This window comes from Chanos chanos, chromosome 4 (genome assembly GCF_902362185.1).
Source record: "Chanos chanos chromosome 4, fChaCha1.1, whole genome shotgun sequence".
In the NCBI taxonomy this organism is placed as follows: Eukaryota; Metazoa; Chordata; class Actinopteri; order Gonorynchiformes; family Chanidae; genus Chanos; species Chanos chanos.
In genome coordinates, this window is record NC_044498.1 from 40261732 (window position 1) to 40283342 (window position 21611).

The following is a 21611-nucleotide window of genomic DNA, read 5'->3' on the forward strand; positions in this document are numbered from 1 at the left end:
AGAGAGAGAGAGAGAGAGAGGGGTGAATGACATGAGCAAAGAGTTTGAGTAGTTGTTTTATTGCAGTGTAGTGCATTGAACACTGCAGTGCATTCTGCTACCTCTGCTTCTGACAGGCTGCCATCATGTACTTCAAACCCCTTCTCCTTCTCCTCTTCCTCTCCCTGTTCTTCATCCATGCAGAGGTATGTGACTCTTCTGTCTGAACACCAGCACTATATCGCTAGCTGGCTGAATGAAAAAGTTCAACAGATTGCATTACTAGATATGTCAGTTCAGTTTATCTATGTTTATCTGTCTATCTATCTATCTATCTATATATATATATAATAGGGAATATCATAGTTCAGTGAGACTTTATTTTGGAAGTTAAACATGACTGCACAGCTGCAGTGGGGTTTTGCCTTTAACGTATTACACAGTCACATATTAAAGCTATGTTATTCTAGTATAATATGTGTTTCAATACTGAATTATATTTGATCATTTACAAACTGTTTGACGTGATGTATAAGTGTTCAAGTTATATTCATATTCTTATGTCATATTCCTATGTATTACATTGAAAATCTGTGTTATTGCAATACTGAAGAATTCTGCGACTTATCTCGTGTAAATGTGAATATATGATTTTGAATTATATAATTTTGCCTGTGTTATGTTTTTTAATGTTTTATGAATTATAACTAAATAACTGAAAGTGTAATTTGTATCCATTAAGACAATGGAATTCCAAAAAGGAGTTTTCAAAAACAAGTTAAATTCTAACCATTGTGTTTAGTGTAACACTGTGATGTTGGAACAGTTTCTAAGATGTTTGAATCATTTTCCTTTTCAGTTGAAACGTGACAAGCATGATAAACACGAAAAACACGGTAAACATGAAAAGCACGGCAAGCGTGGAAGAAAAGGCGGAAAGCACAGAGGGAGAGTGGAGGGTAAGAGAGGTCTCAGTTCACACACCCCTACGCACAATAAGGGTTTTTTTTCCCTCTCTCCCTATAATTCTCTTTTTCTCACTCACTGAAATACACACATGCTCATGGACATGCAAACATATATAGTCTCCTTCTCATACAGACAGATGGAAACACACACACACACACATACACACAGTTTAAGGAAGTGTAATAGATCCTACAATTAATTCAGGCTGATTGTAGACTGTATCATGTAAACCATATGAATGCCTGCGATGTAATCAAGTGCTTGTAAAGTCATGTTATGGGACAGGTGCTCTCTTAGTGTTTTCTCATCATGCTCTTACAACTCTACATTTGAGTGATCAGTGCATTTACGGGTGGTAATGTATCAACATTCTTATAATTAGCGCTAGAGATGAAACTCAGCTAGCACAATCCATGCATCAAATCCCTATAAACATGTGAACCTTTCCTTTAAGTCAACCTCTATGTACCTACTTCACTTCAACGGTACAACATAACGTGTTTTGCGACACCTTGGTTATAAGACTCAGTTAAGTTCATTTTGGCTGATATGAATGTCATGTTCAATTATGCAAACAATAATAAAAATCTATACAACAGGAAATAGTTACAATTTTAAGAAGGAGCATATGCCCCGTACACACGTATAAATGAGGTGTTATAGCTCTTGGTATCACAGTCTCTCTGTATCAGAACTGTTGGTGGACTACGACATATTTGAGGAGGGGAGTGAAGATGATGAAGATGATGAAGAAATTGACTGGCTGTTAAAACTTCAGGATGTTAGAGGTCAGTTCATTCTAAACTATTCTTTATTTTTCTATTTTACATGATTTCTTCCATATATTTGCTTTCCCTGTCTTGTATTATGTGATAACTACACCTGATTTCAACAAAGATAATTATAACAATATTTTTATAGTCACTATATGAGTACAGAACAAGCTCATGTGTTTGTATTTGTACTTTGCACTTCTTTAGTAAATACTGGTTGAGTAACATTCATCATCCTTTCGGTAGTTTAAATAAAGCATACCTGTGTCACTGTATTTTTGCCCCTCATTTTAACACCTGCCTTATTATACTAACATTCATTTATCCCTCCACCTCGCTCTCTCTCTCTCTCTCTCTCTCTCTCTTTTCTCCTGCTCTCTTTCTCTGTCTCTCTCTTTTTCTGTGTAGGGCAATGTAAACCAAACCCTTGTATGAATGGTGGTGTGTGTGAGGAAAGAAGAGGAAAGTTTAAGTGTGACTGTCCCAAGCCTTTTAAAGGCAGACGATGTGAAAAAGGTTTGGACTCATTACTGGAATAGTAAAATATTCACCTTGGGATCAAAAGTAATCTGAAAGCTATTTTCTTAAAGTTCACAAATATGCCATGTATAAATGAATGTTTAAAGTCCAAGATATGAAGAAACAATCTAGTTACCATTGGTATGCACAATGTTGGCCATTTATAGATGGTTAATGATATCGTTTTGACTCACAATTAATTGTCATTAATTATTCCACTGATGTAGATCACCACTGTGATATTGTTTTGATATGCTTAAATATTTTGCGTATCCTCAGTGACATTCACTGCCTAATTAAACATAAATACAGAATAAATTATAATGTATATATTTGCAGCTAAAAAAGTTTGTAAGAAGAGAACATGTGGACGTGGGCAGTGCCTCGTCACCTCGACTCCACCATTCTATGAGTGTAAATGCAAAGAGCCCTTCAAACCTCCACAGTGTCGAACCAGTAAGACTTCAAACTCACCTTCTGCCTTCTTTAAACCAATCCAATTCAGTTTTGCTCTGTTTAGTTTGGCTGAATTCAGTTCAGTTTGTTTCAGCTGAATTCAGTTTGAGCAGTTCAGATCTTGAGCAGTAAAAATTGGATTCAGTTAACTGCAGTTCCATTCAGTTCAGCTCAGCTGTGTAAGTAATCAGGTAAGTTACTTCTCAAGTCACTCCTCTCTCTCTCTCTGTCTAGCTGCTCCTTGTGACCCGAACCCTTGTAAGAATGGAGGGACTTGTGTGAAGGATGGTCAGGACTTTGACTGTGAATGCACTGAAGGCTACAGCGGCAATTACTGCCAAGTGGGTAAGTATACTGTTCTCCAACAAGAGGCAGGAGGAATGAGACATTGTTTTAAGAAGCCTTAGGATCAGTTAAAATCACACAAAAAACATCATCCCATTAAAATATTATACTGTAATATAATGTAAATATATTACAATGTTTTGTTATAATGTAAATGAAAAGATATAGCTTCTAAACTAGGGTGGGGCAGTGGCCATCCCTGAGAGTCACTTCACTTTACCATCTTGTTCTAGTCTTGGATCAGTCTGATTCAGAATCATAACTGGATGAATCAAGTGTTTTCCAAGACTTTTCCCATCTATAGGAGCAAGACTTCTCACACTTGTGACAGCTACCTTTGAAGATTGTAACAGCTTCTTTAAATGTGCACAGACTGATTATCTATCAGTTGTAACCTGTAGTGTGTGGTGGATGTTTTCCCAGGTCCTGATGACTGCTATGAGGGAGATGGTGAGTCATACAGGGGCAAAGTGTCTGAGACAGAAGATGGACATGAGTGTCTGTACTGGAACTCCTATTTCATCTTGGACAGAGGAACTGACCCGTTTGCTGCTTATAAAGGAGACGATGGCCTGGGTCCCCATAACTACTGCAGGTAAGAAATAATTCATCACCCAAATTCACATCTCTCTCTCTCTCTCTCTCTCTCTCTCTCTCTCACACACACACACACACACACCCACACACACACCCACACACATACACACACGCACACACATGCAAATGCAGATGCCTCCAAATATACATAATCACATGAATTCAACAAATAAGCTTCCTTTATAAAAATGATTCAAGTTTTTCAAAATTAAAGAAAAAAAAAAACAACTTTATCAACTCTCTTTTCTGACTGAAAAAACATTTTCACAACCAGTTCTTCAATTTTCTCTTTTAAGAAATCCAGATGGAGATTCTCGTCCATGGTGCTTTATCAGAAGGGGAAAGAAGCTTCGCTGGGAGTACTGTGATGTGAGGAAATGCTCTGATCCCACATGTAAGGCCAAGGCACTGTAATCAGTTACTAACAATGAGCCACCTCAGTTTCCTCTCAGAAATTCTGTATCACTTGTGCAAACCTTTTTTTCCACAGGGAGTTTGAAAAGTTTGAAAATGTGTGGAGTGTAGAGTCATTCAGTGTTTGAAATAAGATTAACATATTTATGTATTTAAGAATAAGTAACATATTTAAGTATTTGAGTTCTGTGAGATGCAGTGGAGCGTACCCACACAACTTCACCAGTGTTAAACCTACTTTGATAGTGTTTATATTGTTTCAGTCTGGACCAGTGTGGGACAAAGAAATACTAGGAGGTTTTTGTGCATGTTCTTTGAAACTGGTTGGTAAAGACTTCCAGATGTTATAGACACATGTTGAGATGGTCATGGCCATGGAATTAGCTTGCAGCAAAAGCAGTCTGTTTAAATAGTCATGTATTTGGGACAACCTCAACACTTAATTTCAGACTGTGTTTTGCATTGTAAAGTGGTTTACACATAGATCGATTAGTACATTGTAAAGACGATTTAAGCAGCTTAGATGTGCCTGGAGCAAGCCTGCGTGTATCAGATTGAATAATGTCTTTGTTACCTTCCAATTCTGAAAATATGTCTGTTTTTTCCATAGCCAGCCCATCCACAACCGAGGCTCCTGAGACCCTATCCACCACACCAAAACCCCCTGAAACAATCACCACTGCTCTTCCAAAGCCGACAGAGAGTCCTGTGGCACCAACAACTTCTGTGCCGAAGCCATCCGAACCCACAGGCACCAATGTGCCGCCGCTGGCTACAACTGAACTTGCCAATGTCACAAGACAGTTCCGATCCTGTGGGAAGCCACAGCCACGTCGGTCTATAACCCGCATCTACGGTGGCCTGAAGTCAATTCCCGGATCTCAGCCATGGCAAGCATCTGTGCAGATCAGACCCAAAGGGTCCACTGCAGACTTCCGACACATTTGCGGAGGAACAGTCATCAAATCCTGCTGGGTGCTCACTGCTGCCCACTGCATGTAAGTATGGTTTTTTTTAAGTGTGGTCACCAAGAACATATTTTCATAAAACAGGAATGTCTTAAAACTTCTCAGAAGATGCACAGTGCACAGTATTGCAAGGATACACAATTATGAGACAGATTGGTACTTTATTTGAATATGTCTCAAAAAAAGTCTGATACATGGCACTTTCCATACTGATAAATTGATTCAAAGAGTACCAATATCATCTCACACTGGTCCAAAAGGCCCATTTCATGTAATACCAGAAACTGTTGAAGAGAGAAATGATGCACAAGTAAAATGTTGCACCTCACAAACCGAAGTCAACCTGTTTTGGACCTAATAATTTATATTTCAGTGGCCAGTGGTTGAAATTAGTGGTTGAACTATGTAAGTGAGATACATCATTCAGCATCAGTCAAACCCACACTTTAAAAGATGTACTGAAGAGATTAAGCCATAATGTAAAAAATTTACCAATGAAGCCACAAATTCAAACTCACCCAGTTAGACTGAGGGCATGTGTGCTCATTTTTAACTTAGATAAGGCCAAATGCGTTGGAGGACAAACTGCTGATCAGAGCAAGGAGTATGTTTAAACTCTCAAAGAGAAATTTAATTATTGCCCAGATATTGATTAGTCCACCTCTGGATGTGTAACAAAATGGTTTACACAGCTTCAACAAAATCTACATTGTACAAATCACTAAAATTTGGATTAAAATCAGTAAGATTTTGTGGATGGTATTGGAAGGTGGTAGCTTATTGACCACCAAGAGAATATTGACTCTGAAGACTGTCTGTGGCCTTCTGCTGAATGTGTTTCATGGAAAAAGTGACCTCACTGAACTGAACTGAACCAACAACCATTAAAAGAGAAACTAAAGAGCAGAGAGCATATTTTTTTTTCCATTAGGGACTGGTCTTTGTATATGAATTAGATCAAGGTGTTGGAACTAGGATGTCACCTCTGTTACCACCACAGAGAGCCAGGACAAGACATCCGGGTTGTTCTTGGAGGGGTTGACCTGGGGAAGACAGAGAGCATTGATCAGCTGCTGGAGGTAGAGAAAACCATTGTCCATGAGGACTACAAGGAGACCTCTGAAGCAGTCCACAATGACATCGGTAAATGGTGCATTTCGACCTTTTAACCATTTTCAGAGACAAAGAACACTTTTCCTCTTAATTATGTTGTCCACTATTTAGCTTTTTATGCTCAATACCTATGTTATGACTCTACTATGTGTGAAAGGCATTACATTTTAATGCTATGTGTTCTTGTGTAGTAATTAATATAGCAATTACAGGATCGCCAAATAACCATACAGTTAAAGTAAAGCCAATTACAAATATATTCTATTACTTTTATTACTATATTACAGGCTAAATAATATTTCAGTAGCCCGCAGATAGCAAACCATTATGCAGAAATATGATAAATTGTACTTATATATTAGTTACAATCCAGTTGTTTCACATGGACCAATTTATGATGATTTCTGTGTACTGACTACAAGGCTTGTGCTTTACTGTTCAAATGTTTTTACTTCTGTGTTGTAGCTCTGCTGAAGCTTAAAGGGGCTAATGGAGACTGTGCTGAAGAGACTCAGTTTGTGAAGGCGGCCTGTTTGCCTAACGGACCGTTCCCAGACGGGACAGAGTGTACCATTTCAGGATGGGGAGCCACAGAGGCCTGTGAGTTTCCATTAAACTTTCTGCTCAGTGATTCTCTTTCTGTAGACCATATTACAATTAAAATAATCAGTACAGATAAATATAACATATTGATCTGTCATGGTCAAGGTGTACAGGTTACTCAAAGACATACCTAATACTGAAATTAACAGTTAGACGTATTGCCACAAATGATTGTCAATCATCTCTTTGGAAGTCATATACTGAAAAACTGCTAATTTACAGATGCACATTTTCTTGAGATATCATACAGTATGCAGCACTCACATGAGTGGTTTTCAATCATCTAAGGCATCTCTACAATCTCAAGTAGCCCATTTGACTCCATTTAAACTTGCAGTGTATCTTTAACATCCCTTTCTTTACTTGTTTCTGGCTGTAGCGGACTATGGTTCGAGCCAGTTGCTGGATGCAAAAGTGCTGCTGATCTCCCAGGATAAATGTTCAGACAAAAAAGTGTATGGCAAGGCCATTGACGGGACCATGTTCTGTGCTGGACATCTGAAGGGTGGCGTGGACTCTTGTCAGGTAAGGAGAAAAGCATTTGAGGAACGTGAAAGATGTTGCACTATGGTTCAGAATCACTGTATACTGTGAGGTTAAAGCCAACATTTGTCTTGAGCCAGTCAGAATCTGTGAGAGTGTTTTCTAATTTATGCCAGCTTGAATGTCTGAGAATATGTTTAGACTTGAACTATCCTCAGTGCCCTTTGACAGAAAGCATGCTGAGGATAACAGTCACAGTATTGCTGAATATCTAAATATCTTATGCATAAAGTAAAATGACTCAAAACTTGTAAAAAAAAATATCCTAGAAGCAGATTCACCTGTTGTAGCTTTACTCAGACTCAGCTCATATTTCAAAATTTTCTGTCATTTGACTAAAGAGAAAAAAATTAAAGATTTAGTTTTTAATTACATTGATATGCTAAACACATGTATGACAAAGATCATAAGAAGAGAACTATGCCTGGTATTAAAACCACACACAATTTCAGCAACTAATGGGCTATAGCAACATCAGTTCCAAAACCAGTTTTAGTCATAATAATGTCATTTTGTGATGGTGAGATTGTAGGAATCTGTTTGGTCATGATTATTTTCATAATTCATAAAATTTATGATGATAGAGATACACTATGACCAGGGATCAAAGCACAAGATTTAACTTTATTTATTTATTTATTTATTGGATAGGGTGACTCTGGAGGACCATTGACCTGTACAGAGGGTGACACACACTATCTGTATGGTATCGTTAGCTGGGGAGACAGCTGTGGAAAGGAGAATAAACCTGGTGTTTATACCCGTGTCACCAACTATGTCAACTGGATCAAATCAAAAACGGGGCAATAGTCAGCACCAGTGGGCATATATGACAGTACTTTAAGAAAAGCTACCACAGGGACTCTACAATAAAACAGCGGATTTTGTAATACAAAGTGTGGTCATCAGGGTGGGTAAAACTTTAATCTCTCAGTATAGTTCATTTCATTAAAAATGGCATAATGAAAAATAACCTTACTTGACTTTTTGATTTTGATGAATTATGAGTTCTTTTACACAATGTAGCCCATAACAGTGTATAGGATATGTGCCTGTATTACTTTGTGACCACACACTTGAAATGCCTAGCTATTAAAGTCTGTTTCCAACCCAGATGGAAACCTCTGTTTTCATTCCCAGTATCCCTCTAACTTCTGTTCAGTCAAAAGTTTAGAGTTCTTCATGGCATAAAAATATAACCCCTACAGTTGGCCAGGTCTAGGCAATGTAACCGCTACTAGAAGGATATGAATGGTTTTATATGATACCATTGGATACTTCTGGTCAGTTCTGATTTCAACCACTGATGACAGTAAAATTGTATTCAGTCTACGTCTGTGACATGAAATGAAACTCTATATGAGCTAATATAACACTTACTAGTTCACTCTGAGTTGTGTTTCTGAGAGACCTTTTAGGACATGGGTCAGGATTGACTGATGTTCCTTATAGCACTGTAAATCTTTATGGGTTTAGAGTTGGCACCTTGTAGGTCATGACCTGGGCACAGTGCAAGATAGAGAGAGTCGGTGAATGTTCCAGAGCAAAAGGAGAAGAGTGGAGTCATATTGTCCATTCCTAAGAATGAAACCAGGCCAACAGAGAAACTGCAGAAGATCCCAATCCGAGTGAAAGACTGGGTAATGGGAAGTGGATGGTCAACACCTCTGTGCCAGGCTGTGTAATCTCCATTAAAAAACTCCACACACCAAGACTCTGGGCCACGACCCAGCCAACAGTCCTCTTTACGACCTTTTCGGGGAATGGTAGGATAAGTGAGACCTATCTCCCAGTAGGTTTTCCCCGTCACATCCACTTCCCAGTAGTGATAGCCGGAATCCCAGCACTGTTTGCTGATGACATTGATTGTGGTGTCAAAACGGCCTTCATACTCAGGGACTTCCTGCCAAATGCTGGTGTAGGTTGCAGTGTCACCAGCTGGAGAAATGATCAAATTTGGATGAGCAGTGTCGGGATCCAACGTCACGTCTGTAGAATCTGGAGAAAGGAAAGAGGATCAACTGTTCACACAAGGCTTTGGCTTGGCACTTGCATAAACAATATCCTAAATGGCACTCATGTCCCTTAGTTCCTTAAAATAGATTCATTATTTCAACTACCTCCTCAACTAACCAGTGTCAGTCACGCTATCTTTGAATTAGATCCTGTTGAATTGTCTTCCCATTTATAGCCTTGCTACTGTTACTTCAGACATGCTCATTGGGTTGACTCAGACCCAAGATCCTGTAAATCTGCTTTATGACCAAGGACAGGATCATTTTTGTGCTCTGCTGTTCTAGCTTTTGGTCACTACAGCATATACCAGTGATTTGGCCTGCTGAGTGTTGGAAATAATTTTTCAGCATGCCATAGATTTGATGGATGTGTCATCAGAGGTGAAGATCTCACAGCTCTTGAGTAGTCTCTTGGTGACAGGGATCTGGGAGCGAATGAACAGCAGAAGATTGTGAGTAAGGCTCAAGATTTGGTCTGCTTTTGGTTCATCCAGTTTCACCCTCCCTGGGTCTGTGTTCTCCAGCAGGTCCTGTACTCTGAAATTCAGGCAGCAAAACCAACACTCATGATCATGCTCAACATTGGAGATCTGACTACACACTACCTCCTTACCATACACTGCTTTTTATTTTGCTGTATTTTCTAGGTAAATTGCACACACCTGACCTCAATCTCTGCAGCCTGGGGAGAGAGACAGAATGAAAGAAAAGAAACCAGAGTGAAGGAGTGAGAGAACAGAAAGTTATTAATCTTTCTCATTGAATACTGTAATATCTCATATGTCTTGACCCCTCCAAAAGAAAAAAAACCCTCACCATATCTTTGCCTCTGATTATGTTCTCCTCTGTTAGTTCAGAGAGCTGGTGTTCAATGTCTTTGAGCATGAGACAGTTCTTCTCAATTAAGTCATCCACAGCCTGAATGGCAGCTTTCTCCTCTGCCTTCAAAAGACTGAGAGTGCTCCTGCAATCTTCTTCCAGAACTTTCTTCATTTCATCATACTTTTTCTGTATGCCATCTCTTAATATTGTAGACTTTTTCTGTTGTAGTACATGAGGCAAAAGCAGGCAAGTAAGATTGCAAATAATAAAAAAAGGGAAAAATCACAATATGTTCTACTGTAAAGGATTTTACTCTGAGAGCAAAGGTTCCATTTGCTGGCCTGTTCACTGATTCTAAAATACCATCTACAAGTGGCCACTAGAGATCTGAATGTCTTTTCTGAATGGTAGTAACTTACAGTTATTTCAGTTTGTCTAGCACTGAGTTTTCTCAGCCTGTATTTCACTGCCTCTCTCTGTCTGCAGAGACAATCCTGAAGTTTCTTCAGTGTCTCCTGTATGTCAGTATGAGCAGATTTGACAATATAGAATAAGGACAACCAACCAACAAAACAACAAAAAAATATGAAAAGTGAAGACTGTGGCAAATTACTTACTTGATGCTGAGGCTTCATCTCAACTTTTTCAGTCACAAGTACAGGTAAAACTGAGCCACGTTAAACCTGTATAGATTCTTTTGAACTCCTCTGCTCAAAACACACTTGCTGTCCTGTTGTGGGTTTGGTGGAATGGACTGGCAGGCAGCAGAGTGGTTTAAAGCATGGGCGCCTGGTCCTTTTCTAACTGTTTGGCTAGCACAGTGTGAAGCTGCTGTTACATGTCATTGACTTGATTAGCTTAAGCAGGGAGGAATTCAACCTTGAAATGTCACCAGGCTGAGCACCTGCGCCAGACTGCTCACTAACAGACCCAACAATCATCCATTTTTAGCAGCAGTATTTTGAGATGCCATACTGTGAATGGTTTCTTAGAAAATGATGATTATGATGTTCAAAGTGCCTCACACTCACGCACTCAACACTCTCTGCAGCATTGCTGTATAGTGTAAAATGAAGAAAGATATGGTAATCTTTAATAATGTTCAAATCGAGAAGAAGAAGAAGAAGAAGAAGAAGAAGAGGAAGAAGAAGAAACTGGACTCAAATTCATTTTCACTGTCACATTCTTCCCCTTGTAATGATTCCCATAACCAGGGCATTCAGTATAACACGGTGTCGGGGATTTTATGACTGGGTCTAAATCAAACAACAAAATCTGATCAAACAATTTTAATTTCACGTCAAAACATTCCTCTGGGTCAAAACATTCCAGCTTGGGTCTGCCAGCCTCATTCTGGTAGTACTGTGTGTTTTTGCAAAACTGATGAACAATGACTAACCAACCACTGATTGTGTTAGTGATTTTTCATGAAGTAAGGGGAATATTCACATGTTTAAAGCTCAAGGAGATAAGAGTGATTCTATTTCATTTGGTCCAACAGATGGCAGTGCAGCATAACTAATGTATAACACAGACACTCCATGGATCACAAGGTCTTTTGGCTTAATATGAAACTAATCACAAAATGCCTACAATATTGACAGTAAAATATACTGATCATAAGACTAACTTTCAGAGAGCAATTCCAAAAAGCTCTGTTTCAATCAGTCTATTTCTTCTTTACGTTAATGGTCAACCATATTATCTCCTGTAAAATATTTCAATATGAGTTATCTGTCCTCTTTCAGTGCATACGGACACACAATACTCGATATTTAAAATAATCCAAAACCAAGAATTAAACATCTTAAACTCAATTTCCTATCCATGGTTCAAGCCCTGTACATGCGCAATATGACCTACACTAACCTTAACGTTATCCCTCTCTCTCTCTCTCTCTCTCTCTCTCTCTCTCTCTCCATACTTATATACATAAACACTAACATTTCACCGACTTCCCTAGTGTTCTAATAAGCACTGACCCATACATATTTCACATCATGACCTGTCTCTTAGAATAATTTCCTGTGGTAATAACATCCCATAACTTCTTCCAGCTCTACCATTAGTTACCGTTAGCATGACCGCTCCTTTACCTTTCGGTTGGGACTCGTACTAAATCACTGGCTATTAACTGGCTCAGATCGAATCCCTGCAATCCAACTTTAATAACAGAATATTTGCTCCTGTGTTTTAACCTTGTTATTCAATATCCTGCCTTTTTATTTTTTTACTCCACAGAGTATTTTCAGAACACCGTTCTAAAACAGTGAGGACATGGGATAGGGACATAAACACACACACACACACACACACACAAAACTCAAAGATTCATTGCCTATAACCATCCCTGTTTCAACACTGTCTCACCTGGATATGCACTATGAAGAGGGAAAAGTGAAGGCAATTGAGGACTTATTAAAAGTGTCTAAGATTGATAATATCACATTCATATGTTATCATACGTATGTTGATATGCTCATACATGTTAATACATACACTCATATATATAAATATATATATATTTACACACAATTAAGCCCAAAATTAAAAATTATTCATGCCCATGTAAAATTTGAATTTACAGTGAATTTTTATTTGACCAATAGGTTTCATCTGGCTGGAAATTACATAAACAAGTGACAAATCCCACTTCTCCAAGAAAGAAAAGAAGAAAAGAAAGCTTTTGGTCATCAATTCTGTGGTCAGATGACCAAAAGCTTTCTTTTTTGTCCAGGTGAGCTTTTGCAAAGGCTAGGTGAGCCTTTGTGTGCCTGTCTTGGTGAAGTGGAGTCCTCCTTGGTCGGTGTCCGTGGAGGCTGAAGTGTCTGCTTTGAGATGTTGGTACCAGAATTGCTCAGATTCATCAGGATGGCCTTGGTGGTGATCTTTGGATTCTTCTTGGCCTCTCACACTGCAATTCTTTCCAGCTCAGGGGTCACTTTTGGCTTCCTATCCCCACCCTTTGAGATTTTTCACAGTGTGGAACTCCTTGTACTTTTAGATTATGCTTTGCACTGTGGCCACTAGCACTTGAAAACACTTGGATATGGCTTTATAGCCTTTCCCTGTCTTGTGAGCAGTCACAATGTGCAACCAGAGGTCCTCACTAAATTCTTTGGTTTTAGCCATGACATGCAATTGACTAGTAACTGACTAGAGAACTACTGCATGAGATGTTCTCAATTTGCAGTTGATTAGAATGCTCTACAACATGGTGGAAATTACCAGGAATGGTATAGGAGCTTGCATTTTCTGAAAAATTTGCGACAATTTCAAGAGGTATGAGTAAATTTGGACATGGAATTTTTAGTAAAAAAATAAAAAAAAGACATAGAAATAGTTTATTTACCATTAACATCTCTGACACTATGTCTTACCATCTTTTGTCACTTGTTTATGTCATTTCCAGCCAGATGAAACCTATTGGTCAAATGAAAATTCACTGTACATCCAAATTTGGCATGGGTATGAATAAGTTTGGGCTTAACTATATATATATACTCAACAGTTACTTCTGGTCAAGTGATTTATTTGGACAAGAGCATTCCAAAGAGTGTTGATATAGAGTATAGCAGCACTGGGACATTTGCTATTATGTATCACTTTGCTTTACAGATGTTCCGATGCATTTGTTGATTACACCAATACGAACTCAATTTGCATTTACCGACAGTGCAAATGTGGATACGTTTCTCTGTATGATATAAAATAACCTAGCTAGCCTGCAAGTGGCTATAATAAACAATAGCTAGCTAGCAAGCCTACCGTATCTAGCCCGTCCATGAATGCTAAAAAAAATAGCTCACCAGCCTGTAGGGGGTTATGATTAGAAGTGGCTTGCTTGCCTACCATATAGCTAGCTTTCATGTGTATGATAAAAAGTAACGCGAGCCTGCTGTCAGATATGAAAGAAAGTAGCTTGCTAGCCTTTTCGTGTATGATAAAAAAAAGCATGTGCCTAGCTAACTAACTTGCAGTCAAGAAACTGTTTATGTGTTGCTTGACAACACATGTAAATGTAATTCTGAAGGAGCTATTTTTGTCGGCGGAACTGAATAAATGGCAAAAAAAAACCCAAAAAACAAAAAACATGTTGTCTCAAATTTTCATTACTTGATAAACAGCCTTGTTTGTAGAACTGTTGTATAAAAGCAATATCACACTCAAGGTCGTGCTGATATACAGTATAACAGCACCCCTTCTCGTGTGATATTGCTTAAATATATATCTACATATCTGTTCTTGAAACGATCCACCTGACCACCAGATGGTATGCTTAGTCTTGTATGACCCACGCACAGGTTTCCAAAGGCAATGTGTATGGGGGTAAATTATTTGCCTTTGATCCCAACCAGCTGTGCCAAATCTTCTACTGCTTCAGGGAAATATGTGTTTCTTCTTTTTTATTAGTGGTCCATTCAGTGTGTATCTTTCGTGTGTGTCAGCAAGGTCACGGCCTAAACGGAGGGAGAAACTGTTTAAGAGAATAACGATCTTCTCAGTGTATATCATCATAAACTGTTTTGTGAGACTCAATAGTGAGGATTTGAGCACATGCTCTTAAGAAGTGATGGACTAGCTCTCAACAAATACTAAAACTGACCTGATAATCTCCAAATGTCCTTGCGACTCTTATAGGAAGAACGAAATTGTACAATATGAAGGGAGAAAGAGAGAGAGAGAGAGAGAGAGAGAGAGAATACTCACACACTGCTAAGTGGCATCTAAAAACTGAGAGACAAAGATAATTTGGAGTAGAAGGTCTATGAAACCTCACCTAGCCCATTAATATCAGAGATTAGTCGAAACATTTCCAGGCAAACTGCCCAGTGAACAGATCTTATCCTCTCTGGAAACTTTCCCCTGCTTCAAGATGCAGGACAAGATCCATAGTACGACCAAATCTGAGCCCTGACTTCAAATAAACACAGCCATATGATCCCCCACAGCACTAATGAGTTGCATTGACTCTCAGGGGCTAAAACTACTCCAACTTGAAACAAACGTACATATTTCATTAGTGGAAATGTGTGGCTGGACCTGGCGGTTTTGTTCAGAGGAGAACGAGAGACAATAGAACAGTGAAAGGAGTCGTTGGAGCCGGAATGGAACCCACCATCGGGCCAATGTACAGTTCCTCTCACGTTACACCCATTTGGTTGTGTTACCATCTCAGTCACTGTACTTCCCCTGCCTGGGAAAACTATCCCCCCTGTATCTGCATTTGGATAATGCCAGATGCCATATAGGGGAGTTTTCAAGCAGAAGGGGAACCTGGGACAACTCTGTGGCAGACACACAGAAAAACGTGGAGTGCAATCTTGAAACAGTAAACTGAAATGGGATGGCAGGGGTTTGGATGAGCTGAACTGTTATTTGGATGATGCCCTGCATTAACTCAGGGGAGAGTTGTGTTTAGTTTCTCATTGCCAGGCAGCAGCAGGCCTCATTGTGATAAGGGAGCAAAGCTAATGTCACCTGATCTGGTATAATGTGAACCAATTACCAGTCCACTGCCCCTCATTACAGTAGCGTAATAGGGCCAGGGTCAGCTCTAGAGCTGGAGTGGCCCAGAGAAAATTGAGTGGTCATTGATAATATGATAAAGCAGTGACAGTGAGAAGCCACTCAAACAAATTATTGAAATTTACAGTCGCTAAGGAAACAGAATAACCTCATTTAGCCCATTGACGGGCAGCACTTGTCTAGGGCTGCTCTCTCAACACAAAGAAGCGTTTATATAGGGGGGAATCTGAAACGATCAAAGAATAGTTTTACACTGTGAACTCTGGAGTCTTGTAGAGGATGTAGGAATTATCCCGGCATTTTGAGTCTTGCTAAACATGAGCGGTCTATTGTACAAGGGGAAAAAATCACCAATAACAAATTTGTTTGCTTACACTTTACATTTATTTATTTTATTGAACTTATTTTACTTTTAATGGCTAATTTTAATGTGGAGGTATTGTGTGGTAATACTGAGATGCAACTACTAATCATAAGTATAATTAAACATTGTAAGGACTTTAAAAAGAAAACAGTTTTAGAGCCAATTATTTGATTCTAGGCACTTTTGCTTAAGAAGGTATTGTGTATGAGAATCATGGTTACCACACACGTTCCAGAGAGTGTATCCACAGATTAGGCACAACTGATGATTGATATTATGACAAAGGTTTTTTTTATGTCAAAAGTGTACTAATCATGGGACAATAGTCATGATTCATATTTATGAATCAATTTAACATTACACAACTGAGCAAACTGGGCACCTGTAATGACTTCAATAATAAGACATATATTTTTCATATTTACATTTATCATAAAGAGTTATTCACTTACTGGAGGTCCTGGGTTGTGTCAGAGTCATACAAGCGTCATATAGTTCATGACAAAATAAAATTCACAGCTACACTGATAATACTCTAGATATTTTTTGACTTTGCTGACCTTTAGCCCAGCTGGAGTGCAAGGCAAGCATTTATATCCCTGAGAATGTATTCCCCACGTGTGTCCCTTAAAGGAGTCAGCTCTGAGAAATTGCTGTCAGTCTTCTATTTTTTTTCAATCCATCAAGGTAATCATGTTGTGTTTACCTGCATGGGGACAATTGTAAAATGTTATTAAAAACTTAAATGGAGTTTAGGTCTAGAAAAATGATGCTCACATTGAATGATGGGCAAACATCAGGAAGAGATTCCAATCATTATTCAAACAGGCTTTCTCCTGACTTGTAAAAGGAAAATTAGCATTGAGACTGTCCTCGGAAGATAAGGACTTTCCATGGGCAAGAATACCAAGAAGGGTGAAGAGAAGAGCACTATGGTTTGTACACAGTAGGGTCAAGTGGATGGTGAACTGCTCTCAAAATGATAAGACAGACTGTCACATTTGGGACATGGCTAAGACAGCTTCGCCATCGTGAGCAGTACTCAATGCTATCCATGAAAAAGCCATGGTTTGAATATGATCTTTGAACACTTTTTTGTTTTTGGTTTGTTTGTCAGGGGTTTTTTTGTCTGCCCCTAAACAGTGTGAGAAAAGACATAAAATGAACTATGGTGTAATTTTTTCCTATGTATTTCATTTCGGGTGGAAATGTATGAAAGGTTTAGTTATCTCAGAAGTGTCAGTTAACAAGATTCTCTATAACTACACTCCAATTTAGTAAACAAATTTCAAGAATATTATAAAATCTTACCAAGTATGTGTCAAGTGCATTCTGTTGCACAATGCTGTATTTTTTATTCTGTGTTGTACACTATATTGTATTTTTTATTCACTTCAAGTACAGTCAGCTATCTGGTATTCTTCATGAATGCAGGGATGTTTCATAAAACAATGAAGTTGTAAAAAGATTATGGCTTTGTAGATATAATTTAACGAGCATTAAAAGGACCAGTTAGAATAATCACAAAGATCTAAATAGGCAATATACTGAATGCATGCTTCATTGATCAAAACTGTTTATCAAGTCCAGATCTTAAACCACTATTTAAAGATCATTTTGCTTTCATCTACAGTCCTTGCTCTGTTGAATTCACTCGGACATGATAAGCACTCAATTTGGATGTCAGCTCCAGCCTACAGTAATCACATTGTGAAGATTACTCCAGATTTATTTATCTATGTGCGGCTGTGAGCTTGTCTAGCTGTGGGTAATTGTTTCATCTTCAGTGGATTTTTTTGCACTAAGACCTCATTTTTACTGAAAGGGCTTTTCTGAGAAAAGACAAAATAATAATTTCCCCAAAATGAATGATGTTAAATACTAGCTTTGCAAAAGTATTCAACAGTAATTTCTAAACGCAAATGAACTGCAAAGTTATTGTTCATTAGAGCAAAAAAATGTAAAAATTCTTCCAAGAGAAAAAGCTTTTGCTTTTCAGTATTTTATGACGTTGAACTAGTGCATAGCTTTTGGCAAGTAAAAACAATTCTATTGAAGTTGAAAGAAAGAGGACTTTCTGTTTTACCATTGTGTGAGTATGTGTTTGTGTGTGTGTATGTATGTGCGTGTCCACACACACACATGCACACACTGGTAAGACTGAAAAATTTCAGCACCTTCAACATTGATGTACACACACACACACACACACACACACACACAATATCCTTTATATTTTTTCTTTCTGGAAAACACAACCATGTGTTGTTGTTTTTTAATAACACATTTAGCAGAAACTACACTTCAGGATCCCAGTTGTATGTTTGAAGTAACCACTGTCACTCAGATATTTACACGCCGTACTGCAGGAGCTGTGGAGTGCACTGGTGGAATTCACAATCCACTTTAAGCAGGTCATGAGCTTAGGAGGATTCAATTACCTGCTTGAGTCGCAATTTCATAATGAATGCCTTTTATTTGCTTTTCAGGAGCTTTGAAAAAGGACCAATTACACGGCTTGAAGAGTACATATTGTTGACAAACTATATTCTGCACGTCCTTGGGCCGTTTTCTTTATTTCAACATTATATTGTCTGCTTAATTTAATACATGCTCAACAAAAAGCAAATAACAAATAGCCTAGGAGAGAAAAAACGTACACTATTTGGACCAGTCGTGGCCTAAAATGTGTCCCTTTAAACTCACCATGCGTATTTACTTAACAGGGAGACACAAATATACTGTACCTCTCTCAACTGCACATACACAGTATAAAACTTTGCACTCAGTTAACGTTGTCAATTTCCATGTCCCTCCTTGTGATCTGCTGACATACTGAGGAGCTCTATGCTAAACAGAGAGTGATCTAACTCATTGGGTACCATCCTGATGTAGTCACTCGTGTAACTCTGGACAGCAGACACAAACCAAGACAAACCAAGACACGGTCAGATTCTGCAGGCTTAGCAAGATCCTTGTCATACTCACATGCTATGAGGGTGAGCAAAAAAATCTGCTGTCTGCTAAATAGCTAATGTTGGCAGTAATAATATTTGGCACATCTTATCTTGCTGAATGGCTTCCTTGCTCTTTTTCACATGGCATCATGTTCAGTGGTTTTAGCACTCAGACCAAAATAGTTACATTAGATCTATTAGCTTTTTTTCTTCCCACAATTTTCCTGGTCTTAGTATAAATACTATAGTGTAGTGCAGTACAACTACTTACCGTTTCACAAATACAGGCTTTGTGCTCTAGAATAAGGTGACACCCAATGTGGAGAAGCTAAGCTTCCTAAAGTTAACCACATCAGTCAGCTCATTTTAAACGGCTCTGAACATACAGACATTAACCTGTAATATACGCGGCCTCCTTCCCCCGCTACCTAATCCAGTATTTAATTAGACGGGGTCGGAGAGTGAGGGCGACTGCCTGCCGATCGGAGTTTGGAGCTGGCTGGGCACACAATGAGTGCAGTGATAAAGCCTGCCAACGGATCTGGAGGAGATCCCATTCTGCAAGGCTGAGCTATTCCAACAGGAAATGGAGTAAGGGTGGTGCGCGTAGCATAATGGGGTGCTCTGCTGTTGTTAACAGGTTTAAACAAATTAAATTGTAGTTTAAATGATAAAAATGTAAAGAATGTGTGCAAAATTAAGCCTCCCGAAATAGAATCGAATGAGATGAGAAAAGGATGTTGATTTTACAAAGGAACAGAGTGTGGATTACTCCTAAACTTAAGTCTTTCACCATCTCTAAGGCCTCTTATTTGGTTGTACTTTAATTTGTAACTCTGCTGAATAATACCCCATCTCAGTGAGGAAAGCCACAGATGCCTAAATGTTTGAAATTAGGTGTTAGGGTATGGTTGAAAGTTTCAGAAAACTACCACATATGAAGTTTTCTCTGCTTGATACCCCCCACCATGAATTCTTAGCTTTGCCGTGTACTCCCAGAGTACAGCCACCAGAGGTCAGAGTTTCTCTGCAAATCTGGACTCTGCAATTTTCATCCATGCAAGTCATGTACAAATCAGGCTGCTTATCACAGAGGCCAAAGCCAAGAGAGATTTACAGGGAAATAAGTTAGTTTGAAAAGCCATTACGAATCCAATTAATCTAAATAATGTGATGAATCTCGATTAGCACTTTGACAGTGTGGTTTAAATTATTTTCAAAGATTTTCTGTGTTAATAATTTAGGTTGCCAGGTAACCAAACCAGGCCTGTCAGTGAGGTGTTCTTGTTCTCTGGGAATGAAGACGTTTAATTGATAACTACTCAAGTCGTCTGAATAATTGCAATTCTTGTTTCATCTTCATTCTGCGTGATTGATTGTGGGCTGGGCTGTTCGTTAGCTTCACTCTCCTTTGTGTTATTATCAAGGCAGAAAGCTGACATTACTTCCATACATGAACATTAAAGCAGACATTTAACCACCAATAGTGGTACTTGTACTTGTCTGCACCATAAAAACATCATATATAAACCCACTTAAGATGAGTCTAATAAAAATGTTGAATTTAAAGCACCAAAAATATGTTTTTTTAAAAGACATTCTAAATAATAGAGTAGCCAAGTTAAGTTTGTTGTTGTTGCTTAAAGCTCCAGACAATGGCAGGATGGAAACTGTAGACAAATGACATAAGGTTGGAAAACTTTTATTAGAAGGAAAAAGAAAACAATTTAGAAGCTGTGAGCAATGCATTGGATTGTGAAATATACAGTGAAAAACAGGTATTTCATGACAATTTCACCTTTTCAGCCATTTCAGTTTATGTAGATGTGACTTCCAGGATAATCAAAATCTAATCCCATTGGTAGGCATGTTGAACCCAATGTTTAAGGGAAATGGGATCTTCGCAAGCCTGTCCCTCTGAATAATGTTCCACTGGCTACTTAATTGTTGCCAATTCAGTGGTGTAACTAACTGCGTGTAGTGGGAGTTTCCATGTATATTGGAAAATTAAGGTTTCAAATACTGGTGGTGGGTGAGATTTGTTTATCACACGATGAATAGTGCCCTACTAATGAGAAAACATATATAAATTTAGTAATTCTTTGATTCTGATTCCAATGAGAGTTATTGGATCCAACCAAGAGGGAACACTGATACATTTTGGGAGTGTGGGTTATACTTGTAAAATGATCATTTATCTGTCTATAAAGCTCTGGCCAGTAATGTCAAACACAGCTCCCAATTTTTTTATTGTATTTTGTGGTTGACTATATACTTTCAGTTACATGCTGCCACAACTGGTGAGTGTTTATCTCTTGCTTCTTCTACTAAAATATCCAACATGAATTACTGGTGAATAATTCATCAGTATTAATTAAATAATCATATTTTAAATCCTATATTAACTTTGGACATCTCAGTGTAGTAGTAGTATAATATGAGATAAGACATAATATGTTTAAAAGATGAAAAAAGATCCTTTTAAGGTCTGGTGACTGAAACATGATAGGATTGAAATAAGACCATGTTAAACATCTTTAGATTCGAAGCTGCAGATCATGTTGTTTTTGAGATAGCTTCAAATGTTCTCACCTACAAGATATCCCTACTGAAACGGAAAAGATTAGCTAAGTAGAGAATCAGTA

At 38.4% G+C, this 21611-nt stretch overlaps 2 protein-coding genes across 2 annotated transcripts; one reads left to right on the top strand and one right to left on the bottom strand.

The window, feature by feature from the left end:
• On the top strand, positions 1–8394 carry LOC115809625 (hyaluronan-binding protein 2). The gene is made up of 13 exons (XM_030771358.1): positions 1–185; positions 839–938; positions 1641–1736; positions 2130–2237; positions 2580–2696; positions 2931–3041; positions 3465–3636; positions 3935–4032; positions 4663–5050; positions 6021–6163; positions 6599–6733; positions 7116–7261; positions 7931–8394. The coding sequence occupies exons 1-13, from the start codon at positions 126–128 to the stop codon at positions 8087–8089; spliced, it is 1833 nt and encodes a 610-aa protein (XP_030627218.1). The 5' UTR covers positions 1–125; the 3' UTR covers positions 8090–8394.
• Positions 8395–8705: 311 nt separating this feature from the next.
• LOC115810390 (E3 ubiquitin-protein ligase TRIM39) lies at positions 8706–10751 on the bottom strand. Its single transcript, XM_030772322.1, has 6 exons — positions 10734–10751; positions 10536–10631; positions 10085–10335; positions 9900–9902; positions 9689–9831; positions 8706–9277 (listed from the first exon to the last, which is right to left on the bottom strand). The coding sequence occupies exons 1-6, from the start codon at positions 10749–10751 to the stop codon at positions 8706–8708; spliced, it is 1083 nt and encodes a 360-aa protein (XP_030628182.1).
• Between the last annotated feature and the right edge of the window lie 10860 nt (positions 10752–21611).

What these genes read in the sequence shown, in the direction of transcription:
- LOC115809625 (XM_030771358.1), top strand. Translation starts at nt 126, where the DNA reads ATGTACTTCAAACCCCTTCTCCTTCTCCTCTTCCTCTCCCTGTTCTTC. An exon ending in AGCAGTCCACAATGACATCG is followed by an intron (nt 6,164 to 6,598) that starts GTAAATGGTGCA and finishes TCTGTGTTGTAG; the next exon opens with CTCTGCTGAAGCTTAAAGGG. An exon ending in GTGGCGTGGACTCTTGTCAG is followed by an intron (nt 7,262 to 7,930) that starts GTAAGGAGAAAA and finishes TTTATTGGATAG; the next exon opens with GGTGACTCTGGAGGACCATT.
- LOC115810390 (XM_030772322.1), bottom strand. An exon ending in CTAGACAAACTGAAATAACT is followed by an intron (nt 10,336 to 10,535) that starts GTAAGTTACTAC and finishes GTACTACAACAG; the next exon opens with AAAAAGTCTACAATATTAAG. An exon ending in CAAGAGACTACTCAAGAGCT is followed by an intron (nt 9,278 to 9,688) that starts GTGAGATCTTCA and finishes TCCTTTCTCCAG; the next exon opens with ATTCTACAGACGTGACGTTG.